The sequence below is a fragment of the Accipiter gentilis genome, chromosome 10 (assembly GCF_929443795.1).
Source record: "Accipiter gentilis chromosome 10, bAccGen1.1, whole genome shotgun sequence".
NCBI lineage: Eukaryota > Metazoa > Chordata > Aves > Accipitriformes > Accipitridae > Astur > Astur gentilis.
Window position 1 is genome coordinate 3,861,528 of NC_064889.1, and position 11,950 is coordinate 3,873,477.

General features: G+C 49.2%; 1 protein-coding gene across 4 annotated transcripts in view; it reads left to right on the forward strand.

Moving 5' to 3' along the window:
* The window catches only part of ARID3B (AT-rich interaction domain 3B), a 36,819-nt gene extending 26,229 nt beyond the window's left edge, over window positions 1-10,590 (forward strand). For 3 of the 4 annotated variants that reach the window (XM_049812565.1, XM_049812563.1, XM_049812564.1), the window contains 5 exons: window positions 459-642; window positions 1,878-2,137; window positions 2,361-2,618; window positions 5,493-5,594; window positions 6,330-10,590. In XM_049812565.1, coding sequence (XP_049668522.1) covers window positions 459-642; window positions 1,878-2,137; window positions 2,361-2,618; window positions 5,493-5,594; window positions 6,330-6,484 — 959 coding nt within the window. In that variant the 3' untranslated portion in view covers window positions 6,485-10,590. The remainder of the gene's footprint in view (window positions 1-458; window positions 643-1,877; window positions 2,138-2,360; window positions 2,619-5,492; window positions 5,595-6,329) is intronic. The other variant, XM_049812566.1, reaches the window with a different exon arrangement.
* Window positions 10,591-11,950: the final 1,360 nt, after the last annotated feature.

Consider the following 11,950-nt stretch of genomic DNA (forward strand, 5'->3'; position numbering starts at 1 on the left):
GCAGATCCTGGGGAGTGAGGGAGCCAAATCCCAATGTACAAGTAGCTTGAGTTGCCTGGCTGCTCAGCCCCTTCGTGAGCACAAGCAATACAGATTTTTATCTGAGACTGCCCTAGGAGCTCATAAAAAATGATTCCTCTGTGCTGCTCCCTCACCCCTAGGTCTGAGTGGTCCCTACTTCCCGTCTTTCTATTTTAGAAGTTGCTCTTAGCTGCAGGTTATTATTTGCCTGATAATTGCTTTTGCCTACAGGAAAGGATTTTTCATGAAAAAGACGTGCCATGTAGCTACACTTCTCTGGCTCATTTACTCACCCATCGAGAGGCCTCAAGTCAGGCTACAAATAAGAGTTGCCTGAATTTCCTATTAGAAAGAAGATCGATAGCCGCAACCTGCCAGTTTTCTTGGCCTCATTTTCTCTCTGACTCCATGTTTCCTTCCCTGCTGTTTCCCTGCAGGGACTCCCATCAATCGGATCCCCATCATGGCAAAGCAGATCCTGGATCTCTACATGCTCTACAAGCTGGTGACTGAGAAAGGAGGGCTGGTGGAAATTATCAACAAGAAGATCTGGCGAGAGATCACCAAAGGCCTTAACCTGCCCACCTCCATCACCAGTGCCGCATTTACGCTTCGAACCCAGTAAGTCCAGAAGGTCTAACAGCATGGATGTAAACACAGAGTGGGGATTGGGGAGTGCAAAGCAGGGACTGGGGTGGAAGAATTGGAAGACTAAATTCTACTCTGTGGCCAGGGATGAGCTGATAAATTACTCGATTTATCCCTCTCACCCAAGGCTTGCAGTTTTTCCTTTCGATTCCTTCTCCTCTCATTTTTCTTAGCAGTGATTCTTCCTGAACTCATTCCCCTTCCATCCCTACAGTCCCAGCACTAATATGCCACCTACTTGTTCGCTGTGCTCCGCGCCTCCATCCATCCTGTGCCTTTCTTGCCTCTTTGGAGCTTAAACTCCTCGGGGCAAGGAGGGTCTTGCTCTGTCTCTGAAGAGCACTTGGCACAAGGAGGAAGGAGGGAGGCCTCCTATTGTAGGCATCAAGTATGGACTTGATCACTGGTATCAGTCTGTTATCACCACTAAGTTGTGGGAAGTTGCACTTAGCACCTACTTACTGTGAAGATTGCTTTTCTGACCTGCGGTACCCCACGTTGATTAGGCAAGAAAAAAAAAAGAAGGAAAAAGTAGAATAAGCAGAGGAAAAAGAATGGTGAAAGTAAACCTACTGTAAAATTTAAGCAACAGGGCAAAGCTGTGCTTTAGTGACACAAAGCCTGGGCTCTGGGAGTCCACACCCAGCTCTTCTGCAGACTCGGTTTTCTTGGAAGTTAATAGAGCCCCCGAGTCCCAGAGAGTGAAGCTCATTGCCATTTCTACAGCCTTTGGTGCAAATAGGCTGTCTCCTGCGAACATGCATGCCAGAATTCAGCAAAAGCAGTAAGGTTTGGTGCTGCCCAATACAAATGACTTGGGCAAGGGTAATTCCTCAAACTTCCTTCCTTCCACTAAGGGTTATGGTCCAAGATCTTAATTCTTACAATTTTAGATGGTGTCTCCATTGTAAAGGAATCCTAGATGATTCTTTTCTGCCCTTGTGGGTGTAGTAGTATGTACCTATGTGCTTCCCTGTAAACACTGAGTAAATTCAAAGTTTCTTTGAGAGCTGTGCTTCACACCCAAACTGCTCAATGCTTATTGAACCAAGCGCAGCAGTGGTCATGATATGCAGACAAAGACTCCAGGTCTGCAGAGGACCTCAGTCTGAAAGTCTTTCTGAATGCGATGCTTGTTGCTGTGGCCTATAATTCCATGTTCTTTTGAGAAACCTACTTGAGTTTCCCTGTGCTCGCCTCTCTCCCAGGTACATGAAGTACCTATATGCCTATGAATGTGAGAAGAAATCCCTCAGTTCTCCTGCTGAGCTTCAGGCTGCAATTGACGGCAACAGGCGGGAAGGCAGGCGGCCCAGCTACAGCTCCTCTTTGTTCAGCTACTCGCCCACCACCACGGGACCTCCTTCCCTCCTGTCTCCCCCAAAGATCCGCTTCCCCATCATCGGCGTCGCGCCAGGCAGTGGGACCAGCAATCCTCGGGTGTCTCCAGCAGCAGCTGTCAGAAAAGGTCAGCTACTTTTACTTGCAGCAAAGAGGGTGGCTGGGTTAAGAGGTGCTGGCACTGAAACACAGTTATCTCCCATTTTGCCCACCCAGACTACTTTGGACTTGAAAGTAGTGGGACTTGGGTGGCTCTGGGTTTGCAGAATATTCTGCCTGTGGTTTAAACCTTTGCATGCTCACTTTAGGAAGGGCTCTGGGAGGGACTAAGTGACTCTTTCCTCTTCTAGGTGATGGTGTGCCCTTGACTGTGTCTATGCCAAATCGTATTGCCGTGCCAGTGACCTTGGCTAGCCAGCAGGCAACTGTGGCAGCAAGAACAGCCACCCTAGAGCAGCTGAGAGAGAGGCTGGAGTCAGGAGAGCCTCCGGAGAAGAAGGTCTCACGGATGACAGAGGAGGAGCAGCGGCTTGTCCAGCAGGCTCTTCAGCGCAACCTGTTCAGCATGGCACGGCAGATCCCCATGAAGATCAAAATCAATGGCAAGGGTAAGCAGCACCTCTAGATACATAAAAGGTCTTTGCAGACTGCAGCGGGGAGGGAACTGCTCCCAACCTAGGATGTCAGACACCTCTTTACCCAGCTTTGATTCTCTCTCTGGGTACCAGGCAGAGGTTACTGTCAAGAAGCTGTTAAAATGGAGTACAATAGCTGTAAAGCTAAACTGTAGCAATGTTTTGTTAGGTTTTATTTACTGCTGCTGTTTTTATTCTATTCTTTTTGATGCATAATCCAGTATCATCTGAATCGAGCCTGAATTCAGAAGCACCCTAGCTGTGTTCAGAAAGCTCTGCATCTAAGCTGATAAAACCCACTTGACCCATACAACAAGACCCTTACTCTGAGCTTATGACCTCCTGTGTTCATCACAGTGAGATTGCATCAGGCCTCAAGCTGTTATGTCTCCGCAGAACTTGCACAGTGGGGAATTAGCAGTTTCAGTTGGTGCTAGCTCAGTTGTCCTCGCAGCGGTGCTCTGTTGCATGCTGTAAGTATGCTGCTTCTTTCACGGGAAGCATATGGGTTGGCTGAAATCACTTTGGGCCACATATCTGACCCCCTCATGTTTAATACCTGGTGTATACTTCAGATCCGAGAGCATGGTTTAGCCTAGCCATAGGCAGTCCTGTGATTCTGCAGTCCATAAGATGACTTTCGGAGGGGAAGCCCATCATGTGCCAGATGCTCAGCTTTCCCCTGCCCTGCTCTGAGCCTCATGCCAGCATTGTGCTGCAGGGAATGATTTTCTGTCCTTTCCTGGTGAGGAAACCTTTTAATTGATCGTGGAGGTAACAGCTTTTTCCATATGGGTAGCAGACTGCAGGAGATGGGGGAGAGAGATGCCCAGCTTTTAGGAATCCTTTGTCAGGTGTGATGAGGAGGCCACAAAGACCTGTGTATCTGCAGAGGGACCTACGCATCACAGGGCTTTTAGCAAGTCAGGTGATTTCTGCCAACATCTGCTGCAACCCTACGCACAGCCTCTAGGCAAAGAACTCCTGGCAAGGCTGGGTTAGAAGGTCACATATAAGCAGCATTCATGGCCTGGGAAATGCACTCCTGAAATGCTTTGTAAAAGGGGAGTCACCCTGTAAAGGTCACATTGTCAGAATCAATACTGTTATGTAGTGGCTTCAAAAGCTGATTAAGTGCTGTAGCTCCCTTACCTGTCCCGGGGGCTGCACTTCACTGGACAGCAAAGCCTCAGAAAATTTCAGTCCCAACAGCTGCTTCCTCCAAACCTTTTGATCCATCAAAATTAAAGGTCTCAGACCCCTTATTAATTGTACATTTGGTTGTAGGCACAAGGCCAGGCAAGTTTGGCACAGCTTAGAAGAAAGGGAAGAGTTGTTCTTGAGGCCTTTGCTAGCAGTGCTGGTAAATGCTTTATTGAGATGCTTTGCCAGAAATATACATGGCAAAGGGTCAAAGCAGGTTCCTCTTTGAAGCAGCAGCAGCTTCCTGCAGAGTTAAATGGGATTGGGACTTCACATCACAGTTCCTGACAGCTGTGCATCCACCTAAACTGTACATTTACATAAAAAAAACAAAACAAAACGGAAAATCATGAGTAAAAGGGAATACAAATTTTATCAAGTAATGTTCATTCCCTCCCATCTCACTTTATTTTTTTTTTCTCTCCACCCTGAACTTTCTAAATCAAAATGCTAGGAACAATTTTTGGTGTCTATAAATAGTAACGGGTTGAGGACTGAGGATTCAATGATACCATTCCCACCTTTGATAGCTGACTGTGGGCAAGTCTGTCCTGTCCTGCCCTAATTTTCCTAATTACAAAATAAAAATATTGTGCTTTGTAAAGTGTTTTGAGAGGCGCTGTTGAAAAGCACCGCATGAGCTTATCGCAGCTTGATAGCAACGTTTAGGTTAAATGCTAACAATGTCCGTAGCATTCTTTACGGAGATAGTGGATTTGCTGTCCTAGCAGACTTGAAAGGAGCTAAAAACATGCATTTTACATGCAATGTCAGAGCCTGAGCAGACTGTCTGCATAATCTCTCTCTGTTTTAATAGCCCAATGCCCCAAAACCAACATCGGATCGGCTGGTAACCATGATACGGCTGTGCAAACTGTAAGCGTTGCATTCGTGAGCACAGAGAAGCAATCCTGCAACCCAAGCTCACAGTTACGGGTTGCTTAGGTTGGAGGTTCCAAAGCGCCCGGGAGAGTTTGACGTTCAGCTCCCCTTAAATGTCAGTGCCAATTCAACCCCTGCTCCGCACTGACACTTCCAGAGCTGCCCATCATGGCTTAGAAAGGACTCCCCAGGCTGAGGACAGGGGAAAAAAAAACCAAAACCAAAACCCCCAGATTTCACATGCGCTGTAGGGGTAGCCAAGTGTAGTGTTCCTGGGTTTGAGTCCTTGGTGCTGTGAGTAGTCCCCTCCCTCCAGCGGCTGCTGGAGCTGCTGCAGTCTGAGCCCTGCACAGGGAGTCACACCAGCTCCTGGAGAAACTGCTGCCCCCCAGCAAAGGGGTAGAGGACTGTGTGCGCGCTCCCAGTCTGCTGCAAACACAGCCACAATCCAGCCGATGTAAATGTGGTCTTGTCTCGTGTGCTGGCAGCTTTTTCTTTGGAGGGGATGTTAATTTGGCCATCCAGCGTGTGAGTCGGGGAGAGATTTGCAAATGCCAGTGGGCTCCCAGCCCATCCTGAGTTCACATTGAAGTACTTGAACACCTTTGGAGACTTGTAATAGGACTGGAAGTGGACATCGTGTGGGGATTTCCTCACCAAAGAGGAGACAAAAGGAGGGCTGTGTACAGCTTTGATCATTGGTGGATAGTGCAGAGAACAGGACAGTTACTCTCTAACTCTGCATCTCTTCTTTCTTGAAAGAAGATAAACCTGACTCGGCGGCGGCGGCGGCACTGAATTTGTCACCTAACGGCATTGGGAGTATTAACATGTCGGTGGAGATTAACGGCACAATTTATGCTGGTGAGAAAGAACTGCTCCTGGGGATGGGTAGAGAGCCAGGATGGTGGTGCAGAGTAGGACGTGGAGAGGGTGGTGTGCTCCCAGGGGCCGGTCGTTGCCAAAGCACAACACACACAACCTGTCTGGCTTAGAAAACTTGGTAGGAGATGATTTCTGTCCTTTGTTGTTTTTTTTTTTGGTCCTAGGCAGTCAAGATGAATGCCCTTTCCTTTTGGTGGTGGTAGTATTTTTTAAATCTAAGGGAAGGGACTTCTGTAGAAGTGTTAATAGGAAGGAGTATTATCCCTCTTCTGCTGAGGAGTGGCTTTACTCAGCTTTTCCTCACGCAATCCCGGGAATCACAAATTGTTGTCCCCTGTAGTGCGCTCAAGCCATTTCACTTCTGCAGGTCACACACACGCATGTTTGCACAAAGCCCAAGTGGGAGGCCTGGCACTGCAGTGCCATGAAAGTTGTTTCTCTCCTCCAAAGGTGTTGAAGCTACTTGGGATTTTTGTCTTCTGTAAGCACAACATCCCTGTGACAGAACAAGTCCCGGGGGATCCCTTCTGTATCCTGGTCACCGTTGACCCTCTGATCTGCCTTCAAGCCCTCTTGTCTTGCGCTGAGCCTCTTTCTGTTGGGATGCGATCTTTGGGGTTGGATAGACTGCCCTTTGCTCTGTAACCTATCCTTGTCAGCCATGCCACCCCATAGTCCCAGTAACCCTTTTCTTTACCTCTCTCTGCCTTGCAGGAGTGCTCTTTGCCCAGAAGCCAGTCGTCCATCTCATTGCAGGCTCCAGCACCCAAAGTTCCTGCAGCAGCAGCAGCAGCTCCCACTGCTCTCCCAGCCCTACCTCATCCCGGGGAACCCCCAGTGCAGAGCCCTCCACCAGCTGGTCTCTCTGATGGACGGCCGAGCCTGCTGTCTCTCACACTGGCCTCCGGCAGCTCTTCCTCTCTGCTCTCAGCAGGGAGCGAGCCGGGAAGGAGTCGCACAGATTACCTCATCTCAAGGAACCTGCTTTTGTGGTTGGCCAACAGCAAGATGATGATGATGCTGAAACCTTTCCATGCCAGCGAGTTTTTCTTCATCGTCTGTTTGTCCAGCCTTTTTCTTTGTTCTCCCCCTTTCTTCCTCCCTTTTGCTTTTTGGTTTTTTTCCTCCTCCTCCCAGGGTTTGCTGTGTTCCTGTTGGGGGGTGGGACATGGAAGGGGGGGGGGGGGGGGGCATGCCTGGCGTTTTTCAATCAGGGATCATCTCTAGGAGCTGCGGGTTGAGAGATGGCTGAGACGTCACCAAGGCAGGTGGAAAGAGCTGGAGTTGGGGCGGGGAAACTTGGTTCTCCTCGAACCAGTAGCCACAAGGACTCTTCCCACAAAACAACTCTGTGTATTGACAATCCTAAGAGCCGGCGGGGTGCCTTGCCCCTGTCCTCCCATGGCTTGTGCTGCAGAAGGCCAGGCGGCTGCAGAGCAGGCAAGCTCCCTCGCTTTTCTTCTTCAGGCTCTGTCGTGGTCCAGTGTTCATATGTCCTCCTGTAGAACACATGCTCTTGGCTTGTGAGTCTCCTTCCTCCCCTCCAAGGTCTTGGCAAGAGGGGAAGGACTTTGTCACTGCAACGTTTGACCCATAGACACATTAAAAACCTCTCGATCAGCTGCTTCCTTCTCCTGGCTGGTGCTGGCCTCTTCCCTACTGTTGCCTTCAGGCTTTCAGCCAAGTTTTAAATGCCCTCCACCTTGTCTCTCTCCCCTTGAGGAACTCATCCCACTGACATTTACCCTGACAGCCTGAACTTACTGTGGCTTGCTGCTGTGATCTTCTGCCCCCTTGACACAAAAGGGCTGTCATTTAGGTTGATCTAGGCTTCCTGGAGCGACTTTCTTCTCATAAGATGTCTTTCAATAGCCCCTGGAAGCTCTCCACATCCGTAGGCTGAGAAAACAGAAGGTGATATTTGAAATCTAATTCAGTGGGGCTGTGGTGCGTGTGTAGGCGTTGCAGTTAACATTACGCACGCGTCTTTTCGTTGGTCTCTGAACAAGCCTACAGAAGGCCGGTCCCCTTCAAATTGTACATGAGCGAAAAGAAAGCAGCTCTCAGTTGAGTAAGACCTTTTGCTCTCCTGGGTGGAAGCAGAGGAAAGGAAATCAAGCCCTTCCTTGCCCTTTCCCCTCAAACCTCCAGTTGAAAGCAAGCAAAGGCTGGCCCTGGCTCTCCTGTGTCTGGGGCCAGCCAAGCTGACTTAGTGACTCCATGAAGTCAGCTCCTGCTCAGGTGGCCTCATTCTGTCCCCTCTCTTCTTCTGGCCTTTCCCACACATGCTTTCCCCAGCCTGGAGACCAGGTCCAAGCACCATCCATCCTGCCCTGGTGACGTCCTTCCTATCCTTCAGGCCCAAGTCAGGTTTTTTTGAGCAGATGAAATACCTCAGATATGTACTTGTTGTTGGGTTTTTTTTGTTTGTTTTGGGTTGGGTTTTTTTAACCTCTTCAGGAAGTATTGGCATATCTTATCGCTTGTTTTTTATATGTGGTTTTGCTGACATTGTGTTTATTTTTTTTATTTTTAATTGTATCACCAAAGACAGAAAGAAAAAAAAAAAAAAAGTCTGAGCAGCGGTGGCTTCCCTGTCCTTTAGGCCAGCAGGAGACAAGCTGAACAGCATTGTCCCAGGACATGTGCGTGACACAGGAGGGCAGGTAGAGGTAGGAAAAGAGAGGGCAAGAGCAACTGCTTGCTTAGAAGATCGGTCCTTCACGTTGGATGTGAGGGTGTCTCCAAAGTCCCTGTTATTTTTCCAAGCTCCAGGATCTGTGCTTACCTTTAGCAAAGCTGCTTAGTGCAGCTGGGAGATGACAGCACTACTTACACTACAGATTGGCCAAGCCTCTTGCAGGAAGGTGGTTTCTGGCACCTGAAAGCACAGCTTGGTCTTGTGGTGCTGCATCCAACCACCTCCTCAGCTGTGCTGGGACTTTGTTATCCCAGACACAGCTAATCCTGTCTACACTACAAGACTAAGCCATGTTGGCTAGCCTTTGAGAGAGGCACCAAAATAAGAAGTTACTCTAGTTTTTCACCTGTACGTAGGTGCCTCTGTAACAACCGCCTGAGCTAGTAGATGTATCACAATCTAAGTGAAAACCATGTTATAACTCCAGAGGTTCAGCCTTCTAAAAATCAAGTTTCCTCGAGCGTGGTGGGCGAGTTGCCATGTGTCATTCCAGTATGAGAAGAGAAGGTCACCTTTTAACTGCTCCTGTGGGTGAGCAGAGCTGTTGGGAGCATTTAGCTCTGTGCAGGACGGGAGGCTCGAGGCACTGTTGCTGTTAGAGGCTGTGCCTGCCTGCACTGCTGAGCCCAAGCTTAGCCTAGAAGAGCTGAGCTGTGAGGACTTGAGCCTGTCCTAGTATTCTGTGAGACTTTACAGGTCCAGGGGAGATGCCCTCCTGCAGTACCTCCATTAGCCATGGCACGGTCCCTGTGCTCCCAGGATGTCCCGTTCCCAGAAGCTGTTTATTTTATACTACTGAAAAGATCATGGCTTTAAAAAACACCAGGCCAGATACCACCACAGGAAAACCCTGTCAGCAGCCCGAGGATTGGACTTAAAAATGTACATAGAAAATGAAACAAATAATCCTTCCTTTAAACTCTCAAATATCAGGTTCTCTGTTGTAATCCCCAAGCACCGCTCGGCTGGGCTGCTGCTCCGTCCTTGAGAGCCGAGTGCTTGTGCTAAGGCTTGTGTAAACCACAGGCGGGACCTCCGAATTGCAAGAGGCTCTGTGCTCTCTATACAATTAGTTTATACACTATGACTTGAGTTATCCTGCTACCCAACAGCATGAGGACTTGGTGGGAGGAAGCAGGAAAGTGGGTGAGAGTGCACATGTCCTGAGATAGATGCTGCTCCAAGATGTCCCGTCTCCGGCTGCTTTTAGCTAGAGTAATGACCACCCGCCAGGCATGGGAAGCCGAGCTGTTCTTTGGCTTCAGGGCTTTTGCCTGGCAGATCCTGCAGGCCTCCACAGCATTTCATCCTCACAGGCTCGGAGAGGATTTTCCAGACTCTGGGGCTCATTCAGATTGGGGTTTTTTCCCTTTTTTTGTTTTCTTTTGGTTGGGGGTTTTGTTTTGGGGTTTTTTTTTGGGGGGGGTGGGCTTGGGGGCTGTTTCCTACAAGTGGGACTGGGGCACTTTCTGCTTTTCCTTATGCTTTCTTCTCTGGTCCTGGGGAGCAGAGGTTAGTAATGGGTGGTTTTGCTTATGTATCACATGCTAACATTGTGTTTTCTTGCACAGAAAGGCACTCGAATCACTGAACTGCTAAACAGCTTTGACACTACTAGAGTATTAATGTTTATAAGCTTTACACAACTAGACTGGAAATAGACAGGGACTAACAGATTGTTTTGTATCCAATTCAGGGAAAGAATCAAGTTGGGATGCGTAACAGATACCTCAGTAAAAATAAGCTGCAACAATAAACTGGTCCTTTCTCAGTACACAATGATGAGGACCAGCCATTCAGACTGTGAAGAGTAACCCTTTCCCTCAGCCTGGCTTTGATACTGGCAGTTGGCTTAATGCATGTTTCGCTGAGCTCCAGATCTCCTGCTGAGCTGCCAGGCTTTGGGGACAGGGTTATGGAAACCAGCAGCAGAGATGGGGCAGAGGAGCCAGGAGCCGGGGAAGGCTGAGCAAGGGTGGTGGACTGCTCCCCCTCTCCCCGTCTCCGCTTCATTTCACTCGACCGTGTTCGATTGTATAGTACTCAGGGGTTTTGATACTGCGGGTAGGACTGTTCCTCGCGTGAAGTGCTCCGCTTTGCAGTGTGGCTAATTCTCTTTCAACTCCAGACCAGCGAAGGTTTTGCAGTGAGCAGCCAAAAAAAAAAAAAAAAAAAAAAAGCCCCCAGCTTGCTTCCGTGCAGCCTTGATGCTTCTGTTTCAGGGGGGGATTTGCCAGCTGGGTTTGATGCCCAGCTGGGGGGAAAAAAAAACAACCACAAAACAAACCCAAACCTGCTTGTCCTCTTCCAGCAGATCCCAGTTTATGGTGGGATCGAACAAAGTTTGTGAGCTGGGAAAGGGGGAAGAGGTGAGGGGGAGGCTGCGTGCCTGCTCGGCTCCCAAAGTGAATGTGAACGTGTCACACCAAGTCCTTTTGGCCGCTGCGTGCGTGTGTGTTCTCCAAACGGATTCAGATCAGAAGATGTTTTCACCAAACAGCTGCAGCAGCCTTGCTACTAGTTTTCTTACCTATTTAAAAAAAAAAAAAAAAAAAAAAATAAAAAAAAAGAAATGTGATAGCCTAGGCGGTGGATAAATACCTCAACGTCTCCTTCCAACAAGTGTCTGTATATGTTGTTGTTGGGTTTTTTCTATCTTACACGTTATCTGAATGTTTATATTCCAATAAACTTCTACCTCTTCATATGGTGACTCCGCAAGCCTGATTTGTGGCCACGCTGTTTCACTCAAGTGCGAGTTAAAGATTTCCCAGCCCCTTCCTCATCACAGGAAAGTATTCCCAGAGGCTGGGTCAGCCTAGGTGAGGTCTGTGTCCTCGCAGGTCTCTATATGCTCCCAGTTTGTAACTTGTGGGGACAACTGGGCTGTAAACTTTATCTGGCGTGATACAGTTTTGGAGTGGTGGCTAGAAACGAGCTGGATACCTGTGGGGTGAAACGATCGGGTTTCCAATTCAGATCCTGGCTGGGAAACCCTCTCTGCACAGCTCTGTGGGAGAACAGACGTTAAACAGATGTGTTACGCTGGATCTCCTTTCCCAGGTGTTGCTGAAGGGCTCACACCTGCAGCTGTACCTGCCTGTGTCCCTTGCCCAGCTCTGCAAGGGCCAGGCTGGGGCAGGAGCTGCTCTCCCACATCCCTCCTGCGTCACCGCCTCCTCTGCAACAAAAAGGACATTTAATGCTTCCCAACAGTTTTGCTATTTACACAGCACCTGATGTTGTTTTTCTAGTTATTGAACCAGTTTGGCAGTTGGAGAGGAACTGGGTTCCAGCCCTTTTCGTACCCACGTTTCCGATGCCTCAGTGTCTGTGTTTGTTTTGGCCGGCAGCCCGTCTGTGGCGGCTGGGTGCTGGGATGGGGCCCAGCGTGTGACTTTCCCCATCCTCCCACCGAACTTGCCCCATTCCCAACATACCCACACCGCAGAGTTGGAAACCTCTCCCCTTCCCACTTCCACGCTGCCCGCCTGTCCCTCCATCAGCACCTGGCTGCAGGGCAGACCCACGCACAGCTGTGAAACACCCATCCAACAGCAGTGGCTGTGCCAGGGCTGCGGCACGCGGTGACACGGTCTCCCCGGGCTCAGATCCACCTTGTGCTTCCTCGCCG